Source organism: Arachis hypogaea, chromosome 19 (assembly GCF_003086295.3).
Source record: "Arachis hypogaea cultivar Tifrunner chromosome 19, arahy.Tifrunner.gnm2.J5K5, whole genome shotgun sequence".
NCBI lineage: Eukaryota > Viridiplantae > Streptophyta > Magnoliopsida > Fabales > Fabaceae > Arachis > Arachis hypogaea.
This window is the reverse complement of record NC_092054.1, coordinates 12,900,046-12,924,248: the sequence shown is the minus strand read 5'-3', so window position 1 is coordinate 12,924,248 and position 24,203 is coordinate 12,900,046. Positions and strand designations below refer to the sequence as shown.

Genomic DNA, 24,203 nt, shown 5'->3' with positions numbered 1-24,203 from the left:
GTTATGGATCGGATTCCTAATAATATTTTGTATTTATTTATTCAATTTAATTACGAGAGGGTGGGTTCTGTTGCGTGGATGTAACGGCTACAACCTACGACACTTTATTTGGGGCGGAAGCATCAGCTCCCACCACCAACAAGGAAGGAAGGGAGGCCAACGTGCTCTTTGCTTTTCAGACATAAAATAAAATAAAATAAAATAAAATAAAAATGAGCAAGAACCGGTACTTTTCCAAATTTGCCCCTACCGACTAAAACGACCTTCATCAACCTCATTCGTTGAGTCCTTCCTATAAATTCAAGCATCAACCATCCACGTTCCTCAGCGCATTTTCGCATCTGACTCCTTTTCCCTCTCTCTCTATAGATCCCTTTTTGTCCCCCTTACTCTTCGTCTTTCTCTCGTTAAGGTATGTTTGCTCTCTGAATCACGTTTGAATTTACGTTTAATTTCACCTTCGTTTAGTGGTTTTTCTGTTGATTCCGTTACTCGCTGTTCGAATTTCGCCGAGATCCGAGTGCACTGCTTTTGGATCTGTGTTTTCCACTTGTTTTTTGTTCGTTTCTCGATTCTCTTGATTTGTTGGACATTGCTTTGTTCTGTTAAGATTGCATGCAAAATCTATCATTTTATTTTTGCTGCGGTTGAAGATTTTGCTGGATTTCAATAGTAGAAACGGAAGTTGATTAGAGGATTTGTGATCTAGCGTTCATTTTTGTAGTAGTTTTCTTTTCTCAGTAGTTTATGGTCCCTGGTTGGTACATTTCATCTGAATTGTCCGAGTTTCAGTACCTGAGCGTTATTTTGCCGCTTTTCTTTAGATCTAAGTTTTGATCTGTTGAACAATCAATGATCTTTGTGAATGAGTTGAGAATTTGGTGAACAGATAGTAGTGATAAGAATGATAACCTGTGAATCTATAAGATCAAAAAGAAGTGTAGCGTCGCTAACACACTACTATTATCTTATGAAGTGGTGGTTGGATGATAGAAGGGGTGTGATATTGATTTTTTAATCAGGCTAATGCCATCTTATACCAGCAAGTTGCAACAAAGTCAAGTATTTTTCTTTTCCAGTATCAAGTCTCCTGTTCTTCGATTTAGCATTGGAAATTATACTCATATTTATTAATTTTTATGGATCAAGTGAGATTATATATTTTTCAAAAGAAATGTTAAATCTGTTTGATTGTGAGTTTTGTTCCCTTATCAAATTTACTTTTTGTCATTGTAGAACAAGCTTTGCTTTTTGGCATCTTCCTTATACTATCTTTTGAAATACTTTAGTAGATAATATGTCTGTCCAAATATGGCTATCAACATGTGAAATAACTTCTGCAGTTTAAATTCTACTTGGCTCATCGTTAAATTTGTGGGTTTTTTTTTGTTTTTGTTTTTCAGTTAAACACACTTTAGTAAGGTACTTATGGGAACTGTTGTTGAAGCTGCTAACAAGGTATTCTCAGTTGTTTTACCTTTGAACTTGCTTTTAGAATTTATCTACTTGGATCTTTTTTCTTCCAATAATGTGATCTGTACTTAGATGGGTTCTGTTTATAAATGTTATAATACACATTACCAAGAGAATTTTAAGGTTTAAATTTCGAAACATAGTTTCCATAGGCAGACTGCTGTTAGCTATTCCTTTGTTATGTCTTGTGGGGCTGTGGACCACTTTCTTTTGCATTGTTGAGATCAGGTCACTTTATTGTATTCCAAACATAACTGATCTCTGATCCCTTTCTTTTTTTTATTTTTGATTTTTTTCCTTTTTCTCCCCTGCATTTGATTATAGGGTGCAAGCGGAAGCATTCTACAGAAAAGAAATCCTACAATCGTTTTTGTGTTAGGTGAGCTCTCATTAATTGCATTGAAAGTCAAGGGTTTCTTTACCTACAATGCGAGAATAATTGGCTTGAGCTATTCTTTTAAGCCACTTAGTTATGTCTTATATGAACCTAATTATTATAATTGTTATTTCAAACATTCCAATACTACTTCTCAAGTTGGTGCATTGATGTCATATACACCATACTTGCTGCAAACATGGTTTATCGGATGACCGCTAAGGGATCATAAGTGCAGTGGAAATTTCTCTAGACTTTCCTCAAAAGTGGCAATTGGTTTTAGCATATTTTATTCTTTTATGGAATATTTGATTCGAAGCTATATACAAGGCTGTTCAATTATGGAACACAAGCTTCATAGGTTGTCACTTTAATTGCCTATCTTTTTTGACAATTCTTTTAGCAACATCATTTCACATTACAATGCAATTGCTCAATACTCAACTTCAGCACTTGATTAAACAATCACAGAATGCTTCATAATTTTCTGAGATATGATATACCTCCAAAGAGAAGTGCACGCAAATTCTAAGGTTGAGGGAAGGTTTGTGATTACAAATTAACCCTCAGCATATATTTTTAATAATTTTTTCCCCCAGAGTTTTGTTGATGTATCTAATTACTAGGATGGCAAAATTAATGTTTGTTCAAGTTATTAAAAAATTCAGCTTCCAAATCATTTTTCTTGAAGTTTTTCTTTACAATATGTAGGTGTATCAATGGTCTTCTAGTTACTAGGATGTCAACAGTAATGTTTGTTCTAGCTATTAAAAGGTTCAACTAGTCATGTTGGTCTAGAAGTTTGACTTTGCAGTATGTTGGTGTATTAATGGGCTTACATCCTATCTGCTAGTATCTAGGAAGTATTGAAGCTTTTACACGATCCTGAGTCTGAAATTGGTTGAAGAGGTATTGCTGCCTCTACCCTTCAATACTGGTGGAATCTTTCCCGACTATACATAGTGATGAAGTTCACTATGGACATGCGAAAATGTTGTACACTAATACTAAAACATTTGAACTAAGTGTGAGGTAATTGTTTGAGAACGCATAATTATACAACTTACAAACTAGTCCATATTCCCTGAACAGAAGATCTAGGCAATTGTTCCATACAGACTTACTTTTGCATGTCTTCGTGAAAAAAGGCATTTTTGATGGGAGCAAATAGAGGTGCTAGTGGTGGATAGCAGCCAATCTAAGAAGAAAATGGACAGGCAATTTCAAACATTGGATAGAAACTTTACTATACTCGAACCATGTATATGATATAGCTTTTTTGGAAAAAGGATTCAAGCTTTTGTGGGTAGTGACTAGTGAGCTTGAAAGGGGGATGTAAGAATAGTTTTGATGCCACAAAAATAAAAAAAAAAATCAATTACCAAGGTCCAAGTGATAGTCGACAAATACAAGCAATCTCACTCAGCGAGATGCGTGGTAAAAGGATTAGGCTAGGAAGGAAACTGCTCAATGACAGACTAGATATTAATAGAGGTGCTAGTGGTGGATAGCAGCCAATCTAAGAAGAAAATGGAAAGGCAATTTCAAACATTGGATAGAAACTTCACTATACTCGAACCATGTATATGATATAGCTTTTTTGGAAAAAGGATTCAAGCTTTTGTGGGTAGTGACTAGTGAGCTTGAAAGGGGGATGTAAGAATAGTTTTGATGCCGCAAAAATAAAAAAAAAAATCAATTACAAAGGTCCAAGTGATAGTCGACAAATACAAGCAATCTCATTCAGTGAGATGCGTGGTAAAAGGATTAGGCTAGGAAGGAAATTGCTCAATGACAGACTAGATATTGTGTTTGGCATTCACGCGATAGTCTCATTCAGGATGATGTGTAATTGGAAAGAATCTAAGAGAGTGAGATAGAGAGAAAGGAGAGTTTTCTCGAGAGTGTGAATATTATGATATTATGATTATGATGATTCGGTGCTTATACAGGGTGCATTGGTGGAATAGTACAGAGGCAGTGGTGCAATTGCACACACTAAACCAGTTAGAGAATTGTGAGTTTTGTTAGGGGAGTTATCCTAGTTGGTAGATCCGTAACTACTTCTAGCTAACTGTTCCTAACTGCCTCTACCTTTTAGGCTCTTCTAGATGCTATCCCTAACTCGCTCTATTATATACAACCAATATCCTTAACCTGACACAAGGAATATTCTGCTTTATGTTCTAAGCCGCACCATCCTTGATTCATGAATCTTATTAATTTATTTGTCACTTCCAACATACCAACATCTTTAGTCATCTAATGATGCTGGCTCTTTGTAATCATATGTATCAGATCTTCGCTATGTTTTAACTTAACATCAGTAAGATTCTAATGGATAATAAGATTATACATTCTTTATTCGAATTATTATAACCTACATAAAATGCTGTACTGTGGGATTTGGAATGTCTTTTCAATACCAATCTTTCATGTTTGTTGTTGCCAAACCTTTCAATGGCCTTTCTCTGTTACTTCAAATCACACATTTATTATCTGTGGTTGTTATGAACTTCAGCTAGAGTGATCCCTTGAAAAACTGCTTTTATTGTTGCTTTGTTTTGTTTATGAAAAGCGGCTTTGTAACTAAGACAATAGAATTTAGGAAGGGAAAAAAAAATTACAGCCTTGGATCTTAGTTTGACATTGCTTCCCATGCGATTGAGCAAGTTGTAATAAGTATTATTTTTCTACAAGTTACCAAGTCCCAACTGTTTCTATTTATCAATAACCATATATAGAGAGTTACTTATCACCGGTTCATGACCTCATGCTCATTTATAATTGACATTTTCTGACTTCTAAGTTGATTTTACAGGTGGGCCAGGAAGTGGAAAGGGCACCCAATGTGCTAACATTGTGGAGCACTATGGGTATACTCACCTAAGTGCTGGTGATCTTCTACGAGCAGAAATAAAATCTGGTTCTGAAAATGGGTATAGTTCCTTCGCTCCATTTGATATGATAGTGAATTAGCGTTAGGTTAATAGTTACGTTGTTTTGAACTTAATCTTCTTGTCTCTTTACAAGAATAAGTGGTTAGATCAATAGGTTGAGCCTTGGCACAATGATAATTTGTCTGCTTTTGGGGTTAAGGTTGTATATCTGCACTATCAAGACCTCATTGTCGGGAAGTGAGTGCATTGCGCTACTAGTCCTGGGATACACGTATTATTTTATGATAGTGAATTAGCGTTAGGTTAATAGTTACGTTGTTTTGAACTTAATCTTCTTGTCTCTTTACAAGAATAAGTGATCAGATCAATAGGTTGAGCCTTGGCACAATGATAATTTGTCTGCTTTTGGGGTTAAGGTTGTATATCTACACTATCAAGACCTCATCGTGTCGGGAAGTGAGTGCATTGCGCTACTAGTCCTGGGATACACGTATTATTTTATGATTTTGTGCATTTGAATAAATCTTGCTAGAATTGGAACAGAACGTGTAGAATGAGAAATTATAGTGAAATGGTATCTTAAAATTCAACTAACAGTTCTGATGCTAATGCCATCTCTTTTTGTTGAGTTTGTGTTGCCTATATATATCTCTTATCATTTTTGCATTTATCTTCTGATGTTTGACAATTGACAGTACAATGATTCAAAATATGATTAAAGAAGGAAAAATTGTTCCATCGGAGGTTACAATTAAGCTTCTGCAACGAGCAATGGAGGAAAGTGGCAAGGACAAATTTCTTATTGATGGTTTTCCTCGTAATGAGGAAAACCGAGCAGCATTTGAGAAAGTGGTAATTGTTAATTCTATTAAATATCTTTTCATTTGTGATTGTTTCCAGTATGGTTGTGCAATCTTGTATTTTGACAATAAACTATGGTCTGCAGACAGGAATGGAACCATCTTTTGTCCTGTTTTTTGATTGTCCAGAGGAGGAAATGGAGAGGCGACTTTTAAATAGGAACCAGGTTTGGGCTCTTTTTCCCTTCCCTTTATATAATTTGTTATAGTTCAGTACTAAATAAATAGCAAATGCTCTTTTTTGATAATAAAGGGGAGAGAAGATGACAATATTGAAACAATAAGGAAGCGGTTCAGGGTTTTCTTGGAGTCTAGTGTCCCTGTGATTAGTTATTATGATGCAAAGGGTAAAGTTCGTAAGGTAAATGATATTTTGTACTTCTACTGTCTCTTTGGTAAGCTTCTTGCTTCCAATTTGTACTAAGGGCGTATCATACTTTTCTGTCATAGATTGATGCTGCAAGACCTGTTGAAGAGGTATTTGCCTCAGTTAAAGCAATTTTTGAACCAAAAAATGAGAAGGTAAACCATTATGTTCGCATTATGTCAAAACTTTATATGTACAAGTTCCATTTTGCAGTGAAGAGAAAATTAATAAGTCTGTGTTGTCATCGTTGTTAATTAGGAATGGGTTATTGAAAAATTACAATATGTTGTGTACTAAAATTTATCTGCTAACTCATGCCAGTGCTATGGGTGTGTGAAAATTGTACAACATTTATAGGTGGATATATATATATTTTTTTCACTTGTACATATTATAATTAATAAATGTTTAAACATCTAGAAGTAATTATTTATTTATTTATTTTTTAGCTTTTACCGACCTCATTTGAAAAGCTAGGTCTCAGTGAGAAAATATAATAATTAAGGAATGGGAGATCCAAGTTAAATAGAGCATCATAACATCATTATTTTTTTGTGTGTGGACAAATAAGTTCCCAACCAAAATTAAGTACTTATAGGGACTTATGTGTCTCTAAGGAAGATGGTCAACGACTTATTTGTCTTTTATTATTATTATTCAAGTGGTACATGCGTGGTTCCTCTTGAGCAATCTCTAGGATTTGAGTCTTGTCGATTAAAAGAAACCCCTACTGGGAGAGCTAGCCCCACCATGGCATGGATATTCTTGGCTTAAATAGGATTGTCTCCTATGAAGAATACTTGTAGTTTCGACCAAAATGGCATAAGATTATTTCATTCCCAAGGAATACTCCAGTTTAACATACGGTCATACGAATGCATTAAGCATGCTTTGAGTCTTGTCGATTAAAAGAAACCCCTATTGGGAGAGCTAGCCCCACCATGACGGGGATATTCTTGGCTCAAATAGGATTGTCTCCTATGGAGAATACTTGTAGTTTCGACCAAAATGGCATAAGATTATTTCACACCCAAGAAATACTCCAGTTTAACATACAGTCATATGAATGCATTAAGCATGCTTTTGAAACAAGACAAGGAAAAAAAGTGATAAATTTCTAGAGTAGCAAAGAAGACTCTTAACCTCTAAAGTTTAAACTTCTCTAATTGAACTAGTTCTCTTATCAATTGTTGTCACCATTGTATAAGTGTGAACCCTTGGTTGAATGTTGTTGACTTAAATTATATGCCAACGTGTAACCAGTTAGATATTAGATGTTTGAGGATCTGCCTACAATTACTGGGTTCTTAATGAAATTGCACACTATTAAAATTGTTATTAACCTCAGCTGAATCGCAACTCACTGGTTGAACAAACTTGAAATAAAATTTTGCATATCTGCAGTTCAACACCTTTTTTTTTTTTTTATAATATAGTTTTGCTTCTCTGATGTGTAGAAATTACTCTCACATATACAAGGCAAAAGCATATTGAAATTATAAGTGAGACTGTTTAATTGACAAATCACGGTCATGCTATCGAATTTGATGTTTCTCTCTGATTTTTGTAGGCTGATTGAGCATCTTGCATCCTTGGATTCATGCTGGAATCTAGAGGTAAAGTTGCATTCTGAATGACAAGAACTACCAAATTTTATTTATTTTTTAACAGATGTATTTCGAAATTCCATTTCAAGTTTTTTGATGTTTTAGTGGAAGCAATTAAATTCTAGCAGGTAAGATATAACCAATTGAAAGTTACTCTCTGAAGTACATATAGCAATAAATTAGTAGTTCAATTTCATTTTAAAATGCTATTTATTTAAACCCCTGATGTCCTTCCAAGTGGTAAGGTATAATACTTTCTAGGTGTAACCTTCCAGATGTGTCTAGACAAAATCTGTTAGGACAAAACTGCACACACCAGCTATCTTGTTTTATACTCGCATGATATTTGTAATATTGTTGTAAGCGCTGAAAAGCAAAGTATATTCTTTCAAGATTGATAAATGAAAGCACATAATTTCGGTTATTCTTACATCCTGTTCTGTTCTTTTTAGCTACAAAGAATATATTCTGATAAGATTGGTAATAAAGATTCATGATTTCTGGTTATTATCAAATGTTGAAACATCAAGTTTACTGTGATTCTGTGGAGGCTCAAAGTCTTTCGCATCTTTGGAACCGTAGAAGTCAATTTCTAATTCATGCTTATTTTCATGTGAAGTGATAATTAAATCTTTAGATAATAATTTAGTCAATCCTATCAAATTATATAACGATTCTTAACTATCAACTTTATATGAAAATAACTGCACGTGAGTATTCACCTATTTTCATTATATATAAATGGCCATTATATGCAAATTGATGGGAAGTTACTTCATTCATTAAAAAATAGTTAAATTTTGTGGATGATACTAAAGTATCTCTCGCGTGGATAGTGATTTTTTGTTTAACTGCTGTTTTCTTTCAGGTTTTACTATTATATTATTGGCTGCTTCTTCGTTGCCTCACATTTTGGTATTAAAATATAGAAAATTGTAGTTTATTAGTTTATACCTGAGATTATCCCCTTCTTATGTTGTACCGTGTTGACTTATTCGTTGATTGTTCCAATAAAGCATTTTGTGTCTACTCTCGTAGTTCATATGGCTCCTTTTAAAGGTGTAATCTCTCTTCCCCTCTCCTATTATTATTTTTTGGATAATTCAGATAGAGCCACAAAATAGAACTTTTATCATCTTTCTAATGTATTATAAATTTGTACAACATTTATGTTATTAGCACCAGTTAACTGTCATTGAATGAGTTTAGAATTAAGAAGTTCGTACAAATCTCGTAAGTCACTTAATAATGTAGGAGGCATAAAACAATATGTAAATTTCATCTTAAATATCAATCCAAATTCCAAACTCCTAGGTACGTCACTCACCACATTAACCCCTAAGAATAATCTGAGCTATCAAAAATAATAATACAAAAACAATCGATGTTATATGATACAAGGCAATGGGGACAGCGAGGTAGGCATTCTCATCTTGCCCAAGAAACAGAATCAATTTCGTCCCTTGCTGCCTTATATAGTTCGAGCCTTTTAGCACACTGTTTTCTCCTCTCCATCAACGCAGGATCTTCATCTAACAAATTTAATAGCTGTTCAGCCTGCACAAAACACCAAAGACAAAATCAGATGACCTTGTAAATCATTAGTCAATACGGAAAAAGTACTACATATATTCCTACAAAATTGAATGGAACTCATAAAAAGACCAGGTGAACTCCACATTTCACACAATGACTCGATCTATCTATTCTTAATATATAAAATTTATCCACATTACTTTTAAAACATTTTTCTCGTCCTACTAATGCCATGTCAAGTTGTCAACATCGCTTATTTGGCAAAACTTTAGAATCAACCACTCAATTTTTGCTAAATTAAATATTATTTCCAAATCAGCAAAATATATGTATACAATAGAAATATATGCAAATTAGGTGCTAAATTACCAATGACAATAATTAGAAATTAATAGTGTCTCACCAAATTTGTAACCTACAAAGACATTGAATCTATATTCCTATATTTATTATATCTTACCATTATAAACAATACAATAAATAAAATTATTAATCTCTATAAATAACTCATCAAATGTAATAAACATCCATATTACAAATGTCATAATAATATTATTAATCATAATAAATTTTACATTATAAATATTCAAATTTCATACTATTTGAACTACTTATATAAGTCTCTTATCACTATTCTTTCAAATAATATCAAATTTAGCAAGAAAAATTTATTTCCAAACTATACGACATCTCAAACTTACTCAACAAACAGACAATTGGTTGGTTTATTAAAGTTCGCGTGGTTCGTCTATAGAAAATATTAATACCCATAAATGAAGAAAAGTCTCTTTGCTTAAAAATGATTATATTAGATAAAAAGGTACAAAACAAACATATTTATTGTATTTTTAAATTGAATTTACAAAAAAAATACTTTAATTATTTTTGTTGTTTATACTTTTTATATTATTTTATAATATTTTATATATAATTGTAATTTAATATCGTTAAAATTATACTTTTTTTCAATATGCTATTCATTGTTCCTTTTCTAATAACTTAAAAAAAAATAAATGTAATCAATTTTTTTTTACTAATTATTAACTATGATTTACTAACACTGCAGGGAAACACCTCTTCATGTAATTGCGAAAAAAAATATGATGAACAAATTCGAACATTTGTTACAAAAAGAAAAAGTCTATACTATAAAAAAAATTGAAAATAAAATATGCAAATGATTTGTATAGACCAATTAAAAATACAATGAAAGCAAACTTTTTACTCACAACTATTGGGAAAGAAATTAAAGATCCAATTTTAAACATTCCCCAATACTATTTTGAATTTGAATCATTTGAGACACTGTCTAATAAAGTGAGTCAAAAAAACATATTAACAGGTAATTTTACTTTATACTATTTTAATTATTCTTATTAAAAATAACTTATTCAAAAAATTTCTATACATTTTTATTCTTTTTATTGTAGATGTCGATTAGAAAGCTGTATGCACTAAGAGAAAAAAAAAACAAGTAGATGCTAAAGGAAAATCACAAAAATACGAAGAATGAAATTAATACTAAAAGAGAAAAAAGATATACAAACAATCTATTTTCATTTACATATATAGTTATTAACAAAATACTAATAATTTTAGAAACATCATGTTAAAAATTACATTGTGAAAATCCAACATTTAAATCTTTTATATTATAAATTATTTTAAATAAAATATCTTTTAAATTTAACTTTAGTTTACACATATTTAATTTAATTCTACAAAACATAACAATTTTTAATATTTATTATATACTATCATTAATTTACCGCCCCGTGATGCGCAGATCTCATTCTAGTTTTCTTAAAAGCAAAATCCATGAGCGCAGAGATAGCTTTTCTCTTTCCCCCAAGATACATTTAAAGATGCATCTTTTTGTTCCTGATATGATTTTTTCATATCTAGAATTTTGGTTAAAAAGAGAGACCCTTCCATGGCTCCCAAAAACAAATATAATCAATAGTAAAATGGACAATTAATAGTCAAGGATGAGTACCCTCTTGGTCCCCAAGGATTGGGTTAGGGGTGTACAAGACCCGATCCGGCCCGAAGATTCGGACCGGGTCCAATGACTTCGGGGCTAATTTGGCCCGGCTTGACTCGAGGTTTCAACAGATGATCCCGGTTATTTATTAAATCGGGTTCGGGCCAAGTCTCGGGCCACCCGATCCCAATCCGTTGGACCCGTGTAGTTGTTTGTTACTTAATATTTTGTTGTTATTAGTTGGTATGACAATATAAATTATTATTATTATGTTAATCTTGTGTTGGTTGTTAACTTTGTTTTAATTGTCTTTTGAGCTTTGAATGTTTAATGTGTAATTGATATAATTATTATTATGGAACTTTAAATTATTATTGTTAGATTCTAAATTATTATGTGAATGTTGCAATGTTATGGAATAATTATTTTCTAAAATTTAGAGGTTCAAAAGATGTAGAATCTAATTTTTTTGTGATATCGTAATAAAGATCAAGACCCGGGTTTCACTCGGCTTAAGTGTGGCCCGAAAATAACACGATTTCATCGGAGGTCTAGAATCGAGTAAGAATCTCATAAATAGACCCGGTCATTATTTAGGGTCGGGTTCGAGTCTCCTTAAACCCGACTTCACCCGGCCCCATGTGCACCCCTAGATTGGGTCGAAATCAAATCATCCCTAGTCCTTTTTTTTTTTTCGAAATCGGCTCCAACATTAAAATTATTTTTAAAATCACCCTTTTATTAAAAAAAAAAATCATTTTAAGACTATTTTACCATTTATAAAATTTTATTTTTCTCACTCTCGACCTCCCAAAATACCATTGGAAACAGAGACAAAAAAAACCAATGAAGAGAAGGGAAAGAAAGAGGGATAGGAGAAGTTAACGGCGGAGCAAGGAGCCACCGCTGTTGCCACCGTCAACTATGGAATACGAGAGAAAATGGCGCCAATGGAGAGAGAAGCAGATCGGAGAAGAAAGGAAGAGAGAGAGAAAAAGTTGAAGCAAATGACGGCGGCGATGGCAGTGAGAAGGGCCGTCATCGCCGCGGAGCTCGCCAGAAGAAGAGTGGTAGAGGAGAGAGAGGAGACCGAACCAGAGAGAAAGAGGGAGAGTTCGTAGAGAAGGAAAGGAAAGAAAGAGGCGACGGCGTGGGAAGCCACTGCCATCGCCGTCACTGCTGCAGGATAAGGCGTGACCGCCGGCGCCATGCTATTCTTCTTCACCTCCTTCCTCTGTTTATTATTGATGGAAGTGTTTTATTCCATTCTGTGTGAATGATTGCTGTTGTTGATTGTTGATCGAAGTGTTCTTCTCCCTCTATTCAATTTTCATCTCCTCTGTTCTGTTTGGGTAAGGATGAGAGGAGAGGTATTTTTTTTAGAACAATGCTATGTGGCGGGTAAATATTATTATTTTTATATGGCTAGTAAATATTATTATTTTTCTGTTTGGATAAGGATGAGAGGAGAGGTATTTTTTTTAGAGCAATACTATGTGGTCAGTAAATATTATTTTTTCGTCAACACTTAGTCAGCAAATAATTTGCCTCTATATTTATAGATACTTTGTGCCCAGGTATATAATTTATACTTATATTTATTAAAGTTTTGCACACATAAATTAATATATTTTGCACCAATAAGTCAATATAATTTGCACCCATATTTTTTCAGAAATTGCACACATAAATTAGTAAAATGACAATTTAGTGTTTGTGCTGGTCAAACAATGACAAAAAATACTAAAAGTTATTGGCTCCTAAGAGTTTTTTTTTCTCTTTTTTTAATTATTTTCAGCGACAATTTGGTCCAAAAAATACTAAAAGGGGTGATTTTGAAAATAATTTTAACATTGGGGACAATTTCGAACTAAAAAGAAAGCTAGAGACGATTTTGATTTCGACCCAAAACCTTAAAAACCTTAGGAACCAAAAGAATACTTGTCCCTAATAGTCACAAACTCAATTTGAACGTTTATTTTAGGCTAATTTTTTTTTATATTGTATAAATATATGTGTAATACATTGTTATGGGAAGATTAGGTGTTTTTTTTTATATGGTGTTTCATTCAAATCGGACGGTCCGATTTGTTTGAAAAAAAAGTAAAATACAAATCGGAGGGTCCGATTTGTTTGATAAAAAAAAAAACTACAAATCGGATGGTCCGTTTTGTATTTTTTATTTTTTTTTATTTTTTGAAATAGAAATCGGACGGTCTGATTTCAAAAGTAAAAATTTTTTTATTTTTAAAAACACAAATCGGACCATCCGATTTGTGATTGTTGATTTTAAAAATGAAACAACTCGGAGGGACCGATTTGTTCACACCATAGCAATGAAAAACTCATCTCTTCTCCCATCATTGTGAGATGCACTCAGCTCTCCTCCACACAAAAAATAATAAGCGTTTATTTTATCCTATTTTAAATGTTTGTATTGTCTCTTAATAGGAACATGAAACGATGAGCAAAGTCAGGAATCAAAGCTATGGCAGAGGAGATTTGTCATTGAAGGCGAGAGTGAAACAGAGTGAGAAAGCGTACCTCTTTCTTCCCCATTTGTACATAGAAACGATTTAGCAATGCCAGCTTTGCTTCTCTAACTTGACAATAAACCACCGCCTTTGGAATTGTGTTCCTGAGTGTGTCTGACACCATACCAATATAAGATAACACGTTTGATCCAATCCTCCGGAAATGGCCCTCTCCATAACGATCGACATTTGGGCCAGCATACCGATCCCCATCTGGCGCAGCTGGATTAGCGGATTTAGTTGAACTAGGTGGATTAGCTGAATTAGGTGGATTTCCAGCTCTCTCCACTTCCTGAGGAAGTTTCCGGAAGAACTCCACAGTGAGATATGAAGACTCCATATCCACAAGCCGAAGAGTTGCCTTCTTACTCTCTTCACGGAACCTCTCTAAAGCCTCATTTGTAGCAGCAGCTAATTCGGCTTGAAGAGTTGGAAAACGCTTTAGTTCCTGTTTAGCAAAAGATTCATAGGCTTTTACAGACCATTCAACCTACATGAACATAATAACTACAAAATAAAATCCACAAACATTACCTCGGTTTCAGCTATTGATTTTCTCACAAGTTCTTTCAAGACATAGTGAACCTACGTTGAAATCATACACACCCAGCTTAATTCTTTTAGTAAAGTTAGCTTTAAAATAAGAACTACGCAGAATAAAATCATGATTGCTTACTGCATCAACTGATGCCTCAGCTGGACCTCTGAAGTAACTCAGAGCCCCTTCAATCAGGCGCCGGTACCCTTGCTCTGGGGCAATTAAGTGAGGCTGGTAACCATCAGCTTCTGACACCACTTTCTTCACATTCTGAAGAGAAAGATGTCGGTCAAATGGTAGTTTCCGTAGAGCAGCAGGAAGCTGATTGTCAAAGACATTGTATATCCTGTCTCCTCCTGCCCGCCTAAGACAATAAAGCAGAAAGATCATATCTTCAACCACTGGATACCAAGACACTTCATGACAATTATTCAACATTTATTAGGCATGTCTAGGTTGTAATCTTTGTCATTCAGAGCTTTTGTAAACACACACGACACGAGTTTATTTATTTCAAAAATTATCATTTAAATATCCTAGATATTAACGTAAATAGAAAACATAGTGATTAACATTGGTTAACTTTATAGCAAAATAAGTGAAAGAAAGGTTGTAAAAATATATCGCAATATATTTTTACAACTCATATATTAATCAATTGTTATGTTATGCCATACTTCAACCATATGTCTATTCTTTCGTTGTTTCACATAATATACATACTAAATTTGTAAAATTAACTTATTGATTGAATCAAACTCTTATCAATGTTGATATAGTTTATGTTTCTTATACAACTATGATATATGAGTTTTTTAAGAGCATTACCAGCTCCAATACTAATCCAAGACTTAAAAGGTTCAATATAATAAATTAAGAACTATTGCAATTGAAAAGTGCCGTGGATCTTAATTTCTAATTTAAAAGACTAAACTCAAACACCATAGAAATATGTATAAAACCATCAAGGATAAGTCAAGAACAGTCAAGTTGCTATCCCAAAAACTATCAACTCTAAAAATTTATGAGAAGCCAGTAATTATAGAGTATAAATTGAAAATGATAGCATATATTTTACCCTCCATCTAAATGCTCCTTGAATATCCGTTCAAATGCACGGCAGAGGTCGAGGATGGTGTATAGTTGAGCCTAAAACCAAAAATACAGTTGAAATATTCTTCCGAAGAACATTGTAGAGATATTTTGCTCATCTATTCACAAATTTAAACCACATACCCCAGCATCCATAGAAATTGGTCTCCCAATACGATCCATCTCTGCTTCCAGCTCTTCGATGGTTTTGTTTATCAAAGATATAATACTAGGTATCTGTGCCCTAATTACTGACTCCAAGTACTGTAAAAAAAAAAATCTAACATAATTATGCTGGCCCTATCTCTTTAAGAGAATGAGAAATAGCAGCTACCAGAGAGCAAACCTGAGAGAGAAGTTTTGCAAGGTATTCTGAACCCATTTTATGTGCCAAGTGCCCATACTCAGGACTGGTGGCAAAATACTCTCGCTCCTTGCGCCTAGAAAAAATCATATCAACGTTTCTATTGATATCAGCTTGGGATCGATTTACTATACCAACCCAAGGATGTTGCAGACGATAGGATCTTCCTTCAAGGACCTTGATGCAATAAAAGGGTAACATCACAAAGTAAATTATAAGATTGTAGTCTCATAGGTTCAATCTTCAAACTTCCAAGAATTTCAAAGGGATATATTTCACAGCTGCATGCGCGCGCGCGCACACACACACACACACACACACACACAGAGAGAGAGAGAGAGAGAGAGAGAGAGAGAGAGAGAGAGAGAGAGAGAGAGAGAGATTACATCCAATGCATTAGTTCCTTTGTCCATCAAATCCAGCTTTGTCAACACTCCGAATGTTCTCTCACCTGGACAGGTTGCAGACAGGAAATTAGTGAAAAACAGACGTCAGGGCTTCAAGCAAAAGGAACAAACAATTACTCCATGTAAGTACCTGATGGGTCCACTTCCCTTGCAATTTTAATAGCATCAGAAGTTGCTATATCTTGATTGGCCGGAGATATTGCCAGTATAATACAATTTGGCTGTCAAAACGCATTAAATATTGGTTAATGGCATCTCAATTGCAGACTAAATGATTCATCAACAATACAAAGTCACAAAATGGTTCCCAGAGGCAGAGAGAAACACAATAAAGGTGTCTTTTTGGAAACAAGGAATTCATAATTGTCACCCAGTGCAATAATAAATATAAAAAAGAAACGCATGCTAAACGAAAACAAAAATCTAAATCTAAAATTTAACACCAGTATAAGAGGAAATAATAAAAGCATTGCAATACTACAAATAAGTCATTGACTCCCTAAGTCTTTATGACCTTATCAAAACAATCTACACAAACTGAAGAAGTACCCTTTTATATTTTTCAGTTTTGTCTTCTATATATACACACACACATACATATATTCTTAAAAAAAAATTTCATTTTACCTTCTCAATGTAAGATCGGACCATATTTTCAATGTCTTGAACAATACTCTCCTGCTGTCCTTCTGTAAATGGCATAGTAATCAATGACTGCAAACTATAAAGGAGCAAAATATCATACCATATAAAGCAATTGAATGCAAATCATACCTACAGCAACTTTAGTCAACCCTGGTAGATCAACCAAAGTTAGGTTGACAACTGCTCAAAAAAAAGAGAAAAAAGGATAATTTAATTAGGGGGGGAAAAAAAAGAACAGCAAGAATAGTTATGTAATAGCAAATGACAATTTAACTACTAGTTCCAGCTTATGCAATATGATAACACTTTACAGGAATATAAATACCAATGTAATTAACAAAAGAAAGAATACAAATATAATGTACAAAAAGAAAATAATAAAGGGAAAAAGACGACGATGCAAATTAAATAAATGAAATTTAAAAGCTTTTAAGAAGTGCCATTGTTATAATCTAAAATACAACAACAAACAGAGAGATTCACAATCATATTTGCAAATGAGGTAGCTGCATCTTAGTCAGAAAAGGGTTACAGTGTAGCTCCTACTAAAGGAGGTACTAACCATTCTATATAGAGCAGCTTCCGAAGAAGTAGAAGGTCCTGGCAATGTCTCTAGGTCTAGAATACAAATATTTAACTCTAGAAATACGTTAAGTTGGTCACTTTTATTTTTATATTTGCTGCACAATATTCATTTCCTAAATGTTTCCATGCTCACCTAGATTCATAGAATCTGGCAACATCTCTAAAAATTTTTAAATTTCAGGGACCACAATCATCTTCGTTTGTGAGTTGTGATTTGTTCTACTTTTCCTTAGTTGAATCTGCTTACTTATTTACTTTCCCATGAAAAAGAAATGTTAACAATGAAGCGACTCAGTAAGGATGAGATTTTGTTATATTGATTGATAACCAGAAGATTAGCTACTGTACATTTTCTTTACTTTCAATAGGGTAGGGAATATTATTGCCTCTGATTTTGGACTCTCTTCTCCATTACAATATAGTATCCTCAGGAATTCAAAGAGGAAAAAATATACCAGCTTAAAACAAAAAACAATAATAAAACAAAAACAAAAGCACAAAAATCAAACTGGAGTTACAGCAAACAACCATCTAGTGAATATTTCGGAGAGTTAAAGACAATAACAATTAGTGCGCACCTTTTGGAGAATAAATGCTAAGATGAATCGGAACAGGGGATATTTGTTTCGTCTTTCCTGTCAATCTGTCAGTTTCATCCTGAATTTCCTTACGCACTAGAGCTGCAATAATAATAGTAATAATAATAATAAAAATATATAAATAAATAAATAAATAAAATTAAAAAAAAAAAGTATAGATAAGAAGGCATGAACATTTCTTCAATTCTGTAACAACTAACAAGTAAAGCAGTAACCACTATATTTCTATAATTAGCAAGTGTCCGCTACACTACAAGACCGCTCGTTGAAAGCATCAACATGGAAAATTGAATGCTTGAGTACATTATATGGAAGTAACAAGGTGCATTCGGCACGTTACCAAAATCGGTTAACTTTCTCCCAGGCATGTGAAGAAACTCAGCATAGTCTTGTGCATCACCTTCCACCTGATGAAGCTGCAACACCAATGGACGCCTTGTCACAATCCCTGCAATTCAAACACAATTCAAATTCGTTCACATAAAAACACAGAACCGCCAAACAAATCACAAATCTAGAACAAAAAAATAAATAATTGATAATTAAATAAATGAATAAAATAAAAAACGAAGTAGTAAATAACAAACCTGATCCTCTAGGCAGAAAGTCACGGCCAACAATGCTCTCAAGAACCGAAGACTTTCCTGAACTCTGCTCACATTTCCAAAATTAGAAAGAAAAAAATCAAGAAAACGGAGAAAATTAGAAAACGTAAACGAAATTCCATTTCCAACGGTTTTCTCCGCCACAACAAATAGTTAATTTCAAAGAAAAAAAAATCGACGATGATGACGATGATGACCTGGCCACCAACCACGGCTACTGAGGGAAGAGCTTCCCAGAGAGAAGAGAAGGCGTTGTTGTCAGCGCCGCCATAATCGCCGAGAACGGTGCAAGCTCTCTGAATTCTGTTAACCAAACCAATCAAGCTCTCCATCGTCGCCATGTTAGTTCTTGAACGAAGATCACGCTTACTCTTCAGCTACTTCAACAGCAGCAACCTTTCTCCTCCTTCTACTGTGAATTCTGAAAACCCTAGATTCTAAGTCACGAGCTGTTGACGTGAAGAGTAAGAGAGAAGAAGCGAGGTAGAAGAAAGAACGAAAGAGAGAAAGAAAGAGAGTTCTAGAGAGAGAAAATTCGTGCAATTTTTGCGCCTTTTTTGGACAAAGTAAAAGAGTCACGTACTCGGACCGGTTAGAGAGGGGGGTTATGATATGTTGGTTAAGAATTTTTTATAATATTTATAAAAAAATTATTTTTAGTGTAAAAAAGTTTTATAGTTATAATTAACTTTTAAATTTATTTAAAAAAATTTAAATATATAAATTTAATTGAATAATTATGTAAAATTTTTTTATATTATTAATGTATTAAAATTAATATCTATTTATGAAATATATAATTAAAATTAACATTATACTCTTTTTTAATATTTTTCAATGTAAAATATAAAAAAATAAAATATGTAATTAATTAAAAAGTATTATTAAAAAATAAAATAAATGATTTCACTATGATTAGCATAATTATAGTTACCTTATTAATATAGTATAATAAACGATAATTAATTAATTGTAATAATTGTATAATATTTTTTAGTTTTATATCAAACAAATGTACTGTATAACCGTATAATAAAATGGGAGAGAAGGAAAGAGGATTTGTTGAAGTTTGAAAGTTCAAAGTTTTGAATAGAAAAGAGTTTGGAGGAGTGTAGGGGATGATGATGATGCAAGTGTGGGGACAGTTGTTTTGAAAACAAAATATGGTCAAGCCTCGGAACAATGGCGGCGCAACGAGTTCAATTCCATGCCTTTCGTTATTTTCGTCTTTCTTAGAAGGTTCCGTCGCGAGTTTCTGGAAGAAGACAATATTAAGTAAATTCTTAAAAAAAAATTGTGATGGATTTATTGGTTTTTGAAAAATAAAAATACAAATTACATCGTTTAAAAATTATATTACCGATATATCTCACACATTATTGACAGAGACATATAAGGCTATTGTAAAATTTTTCAACGGACATTTTTTAATAAAATATATTCTTGATTTATTGGTCTATGTTATAAATATATGGTCGAAATTTAGACATGTTAGTTTTTATAGATTTTTTTCAGATTTGAATTTTGGCCTATTTAAAAATTCTATAAGTTCACAAGCTTATTTAAAAATTGTATTTTATGAATTATAATTTAAAATAATATATTTAAAAAATATAAATTGACATTCGATGCGTTTTAAAATTTATAATTCATGAGTCAGACATCATATTTATAATCTATAAACATATTTTTTTTTAACAAAAAACACTACAATTTTAATTAGCCATAACTATTAAATTTTTTAGTTTTGTTTTGAGTTTACCGTGAGGAAATAGTTGAAGGTCTAAATAAAAATAATTTAATTTTTTTACAAAAATAATATTTTAACAAACCAGATCCATGAGTTTTATAGATTTTTTTAAAGCATAGGTTCTGACATTTTTAACTAATAAAATTTAAAATAATTTAATTTTTTTTTACAAAAACGCTTCCAATCTTATCTCTATTGTATTTAGTTTTGAGAATAAGAAAAAATAAGACACCGAAAATAAGACAATATAAAAGACGGATTATTCTCTACATATAAGTTATTTACACATACAAGTTCATACAAGTTATTTATATTGTGTTGTTTAAGAATTTTTTATGTATGTGTATTGATAAGTTCTATATAATTCAAAACTCTTCCTCTTCTTCCTTGCATTATAAAAGTGGATTTTATTGAATTAAGGTTAACTTGTATAAACTTGTATGTCAAAAAGACTTGTATGTGTAGCAGGTCTCATAAAAGACAGATACAATATGTTTTTGTATTTTATTTGATAATAAATTAAAATAAATTATAAAAATTTAATTTATTATTATTTTTCTCTATTCAAAAAATTTGAAAAAAAAATATAATTATAAAAAATTAATAAAAATAATAAAAAATAAAAAATAAGTTGTATTTTTTAGTTAATATTTTTGTGTAATGGTCACACGATGCATTAATCGAGTGTTTCTGAACACAAATATCTCTCATATTTTATCTACTAAATACAATTTTATATTTCTATATTTATGTCTTAATATTCCGTACCTATAAACAAATACCGCCTAATATATAAGATCTAAAAAGAAAACATCTATTGCATAAACACCTCAAAAAATATTTTTGAGTTAACGCCATCAGTCTACTTAAAAAAGATATGAAGATTTAGTTCAAACACCTCACAAGTAAAAAATATATCATCATATAATTTCAAAAAACAAAATAAACGTTTAAATCAATAAATATATTTTAGCTTTAAAATTTAAGATAATAAACTCATAATTTCTATCTCAATTTAAAGAATAAAGTAGAATTATAACTTATAAAATTGTAAGGCGTAATGTAAACATGATTTGTATATTCTAAAAAAATATTTAAAAATTTTGATAGCATAAAAATTAATTTATAAAAAGTTTAGCTAATCAAACTTACAAGTTACAAACACAACTTCAAAAGAAAACATTAAATTAAATCCAATGATTCAAGAATAGCAAAAGCAATTAAGCAAAGATTTCATAACATACCAAAATTAATTAAAAAATAACAAAAGCAAATGAGCAGAGATTTTAGAATATAACAAAAATTCAATAATTCACCAACAATTATTATCTTGATATACATGTACTATATAAAACCTTAGAAGAGAGAGTTAGAAATGTTTAGTTTTTCTTTATTTTTGGCCCTTAAGCACCTTTTGACTATCAGAAAATATAAAAACTTGGAAGAAACCAGCAAAAGAGGAGAGGAGGGAGGCAAGTCATGCGAAGTCGCTGGCGGTGGAGGCGCCGAGACCGATCCACGGAGAGAGCCAGAGTCAGACAGATCGCTGCGGGAGGGAGTGGAGCTTCGAGTCTGCAGCCGTACGGAGGCAAAGCATCATTAACCAATGGAAGTCTTCGCTCAGGCGCTGGTAGGGGAGGGAAGTGCTGTTTGAATCGCAGACTGAAGCCGGGTCGGGTGGAGCTTCTGTGTTGGTTGGGTCTGGGCCAGGTTGTTGGCCCGTTGCACTGAAGCCGGGTCGGGTGGTGCTTCTGTTTGAATTGCATAATCGTACGATTTTGCGAGGTATGTTGCCATTTTGACTCCCTTGCTATAATGTGAGCATGTTAGTTAAGTGTCAGGCCGCTTGAGGAGTTGAGGTCGTTAAGATTGACATATTTTTTTACCGGATCTTTTTTAATCTTTTTCAACAATATTTTATCTTATTAATGATATTTTAATCAGATTTAAGATTTAATCTTTTTTTAAGTTTTTTAATCTTTTTTAATCTTTTTAATCTTTTAAGATTTAATCAGATTTTAGTTTCCTATTTTAATGTAGATATCTCAGTCTATTTAAAGTCTTAATCCTCACAGTTCTCTTCCATGAAATTAAAGAGCGTCAAAAAAGAAGAGTGAAAAACAATACTCACACTTCAATGGCTTCTCCTTCTCTCTCAGTTCCCTACGCTCTTCTTCCAAGCCTTCAACAAACACACCTCATTGATGATGATGATCCTATAACTGTTGACCGAAGCATCTTCAGTTTATCAGAGAAAAAGCTTTATGAATGGAAGAACATATTGAAGGGTCATGTTGGAGCATGGTGTGTTGGTTCTTCTCATGGTTGGATTATACTTTTGGATCAGAATGGAGTTCCACTTCTTCTAAACTCTTCTTCTTCCACTACCATTAACGTACCACCTCTTCCCCTTTCATTCTTGCACCCTGTCACATATTCTTACTTTGCTGAATACTTAAGGAAAACCTTCATAGTCAAAGCAATCTTGATGTGTTCTTCCTCTCCCTCAAGCTACATTCTTGCCATCATATATGGTTCCAACTACAAGATTGCTTATTGCAACTCTGCAACTTGGGTTGAGCTCTCTGATGATGAGCAATCTTATAGTGACATTGTGTTCAGCAACAACTATCTCTATGCCTTGACACAAGATGGTTCTGTTGAAGTCTGGAATATTTGTGGGCAAATTCCTAAAAGATTGATTCTTTTAACACCACCTGTGGAGGCAAATTATGAAGAGGAAAAACCATATTTAGAAAATAATTTCTCAAGAAATTTATACTTAATGGTATCTGCAGAAGAAATCTTGCTGGTGACAAGATTTATTGGGAATTTTGTGAATGATGACGGGTTGGTAATAGAAGAAGGAGATCTTTTATCATCTGAGGATACACAACCATTGATTTGTCCTTATAGAACAAAGTATTTTAGTGTTTATAAACTTGATATTGAAGACAAGAGATGGAAAAAGATGAGATCTTTACATGATAAAGTTCTGTTCTTGGGTGCTAATGAGTCTGTATCAATGGATGCTAAAGCTTGCTTAGGGTGTGAAGCAAACTCGATCTATTTCACAGATGATAGGTGGGAAGAGATGACTTTGGACTACATGTATGGTGGACATGATTGGGGTGTTTTCAATCTTCAAGAGAAATGTATTAAGAGCCTCATGCAATGTGCAAATAGGATTGATCCTCCACCAATTTGGGTAGTTCCATAGTAATTTAGAGTTTGCCATTTAGAATGATATGGTTCTTTTGTAATTGATTTTTTTTTTTTTTGTTTCTTCTGTATTTGACAATTCAAAAAATCATGTAAAGAACTTAAGATTCACTGACTGTTTTTAAGTACATATGACACATTACAATATATCTTTTTCTTTCCTCCTAGTAATCTATTCTGGTCTCTTTATGGTAGAAACCTGTGTATTATGTGGTACCGTAATCACCTTTTCTTTTTTACTTATAATTTAAAGAACATCATAAGCAAATTGAATTGAACAGTGTTAAGCATTGTGTGTCTCTTATTATTCATGCTTACAATAAATGAAGAAAACATTTGGTTTCATATATATCGGAATGGGAAAGGAAAAACTATTGTTGTTTCTTGACTAAGGTCAATGTATTATTGTTGTACTTGTATATGCAGCAATCGCAGTTGCTGATATGGTGTTCTGTTTTAACTCATCACCTTATTCGGTTATTCCACTTATATTTGGTTTTGTGTTTATGTTTTGCTGCTTTACACAGTCATGGAGTTCTATTCTTGCTACTCCTGAGAGTGTAGAGGTGAAGTTATGATTGGATAACTAAAATTACTACATAAAATATTTTTGCACTTGACAGTGGTTAAAAAAAAAAAAGGTATTAAATCTATATTTTTTTAAATTATATTTTGAATAATTTCTAGAGGTTGTTGTTATGCTGGGCTGCTCTTTAGTGGATGATGTTGGATTGCGGTATCAAAAGAGTTTTGAGGGTA

The 24,203-nt window shown here is 32.7% G+C and overlaps 3 protein-coding genes across 3 annotated transcripts; 2 read left to right on the top strand and 1 right to left on the bottom strand.

The window, feature by feature from the left end:
- On the top strand, window positions 1-8,778 carry LOC112776527 (UMP-CMP kinase 3). Its single transcript, XM_025820726.3, has 10 exons — window positions 1-412; window positions 1,404-1,458; window positions 1,798-1,852; window positions 4,671-4,788; window positions 5,445-5,601; window positions 5,696-5,776; window positions 5,863-5,970; window positions 6,060-6,131; window positions 7,547-7,592; window positions 8,452-8,778. Exons 2-9 carry the CDS (start codon window positions 1,429-1,431, stop codon window positions 7,553-7,555), a joined length of 630 nt encoding a protein of 209 aa, XP_025676511.1. The 5' UTR covers window positions 1-412; window positions 1,404-1,428; the 3' UTR covers window positions 7,556-7,592; window positions 8,452-8,778.
- On the bottom strand, window positions 8,750-19,536 carry LOC112776526 (phragmoplastin DRP1E). Its single transcript, XM_025820725.3, has 15 exons — window positions 18,670-19,536; window positions 18,455-18,518; window positions 18,208-18,315; window positions 17,847-17,948; window positions 16,813-16,863; window positions 16,666-16,727; window positions 16,169-16,259; window positions 16,018-16,082; window positions 15,614-15,808; window positions 15,412-15,531; window positions 15,254-15,324; window positions 14,314-14,539; window positions 14,172-14,222; window positions 13,648-14,085; window positions 8,750-9,140 (listed from the first exon to the last, which is right to left on the bottom strand). The coding sequence occupies exons 1-15, from the start codon at window positions 18,811-18,813 to the stop codon at window positions 9,012-9,014; spliced, it is 1,917 nt and encodes a 638-aa protein (XP_025676510.1). The 5' UTR covers window positions 18,814-19,536; the 3' UTR covers window positions 8,750-9,011.
- Window positions 19,537-21,857: 2,321 nt separating this feature from the next.
- Window positions 21,858-23,615, top strand: LOC112779324 (F-box protein SKIP23). Its single transcript, XM_072227827.1, has 2 exons — window positions 21,858-22,007; window positions 22,382-23,615. The coding sequence occupies exon 2, from the start codon at window positions 22,711-22,713 to the stop codon at window positions 23,440-23,442; it is 732 nt and encodes a 243-aa protein (XP_072083928.1). The 5' UTR covers window positions 21,858-22,007; window positions 22,382-22,710; the 3' UTR covers window positions 23,443-23,615.
- The last annotated feature ends 588 nt before the right edge of the window (window positions 23,616-24,203 follow it).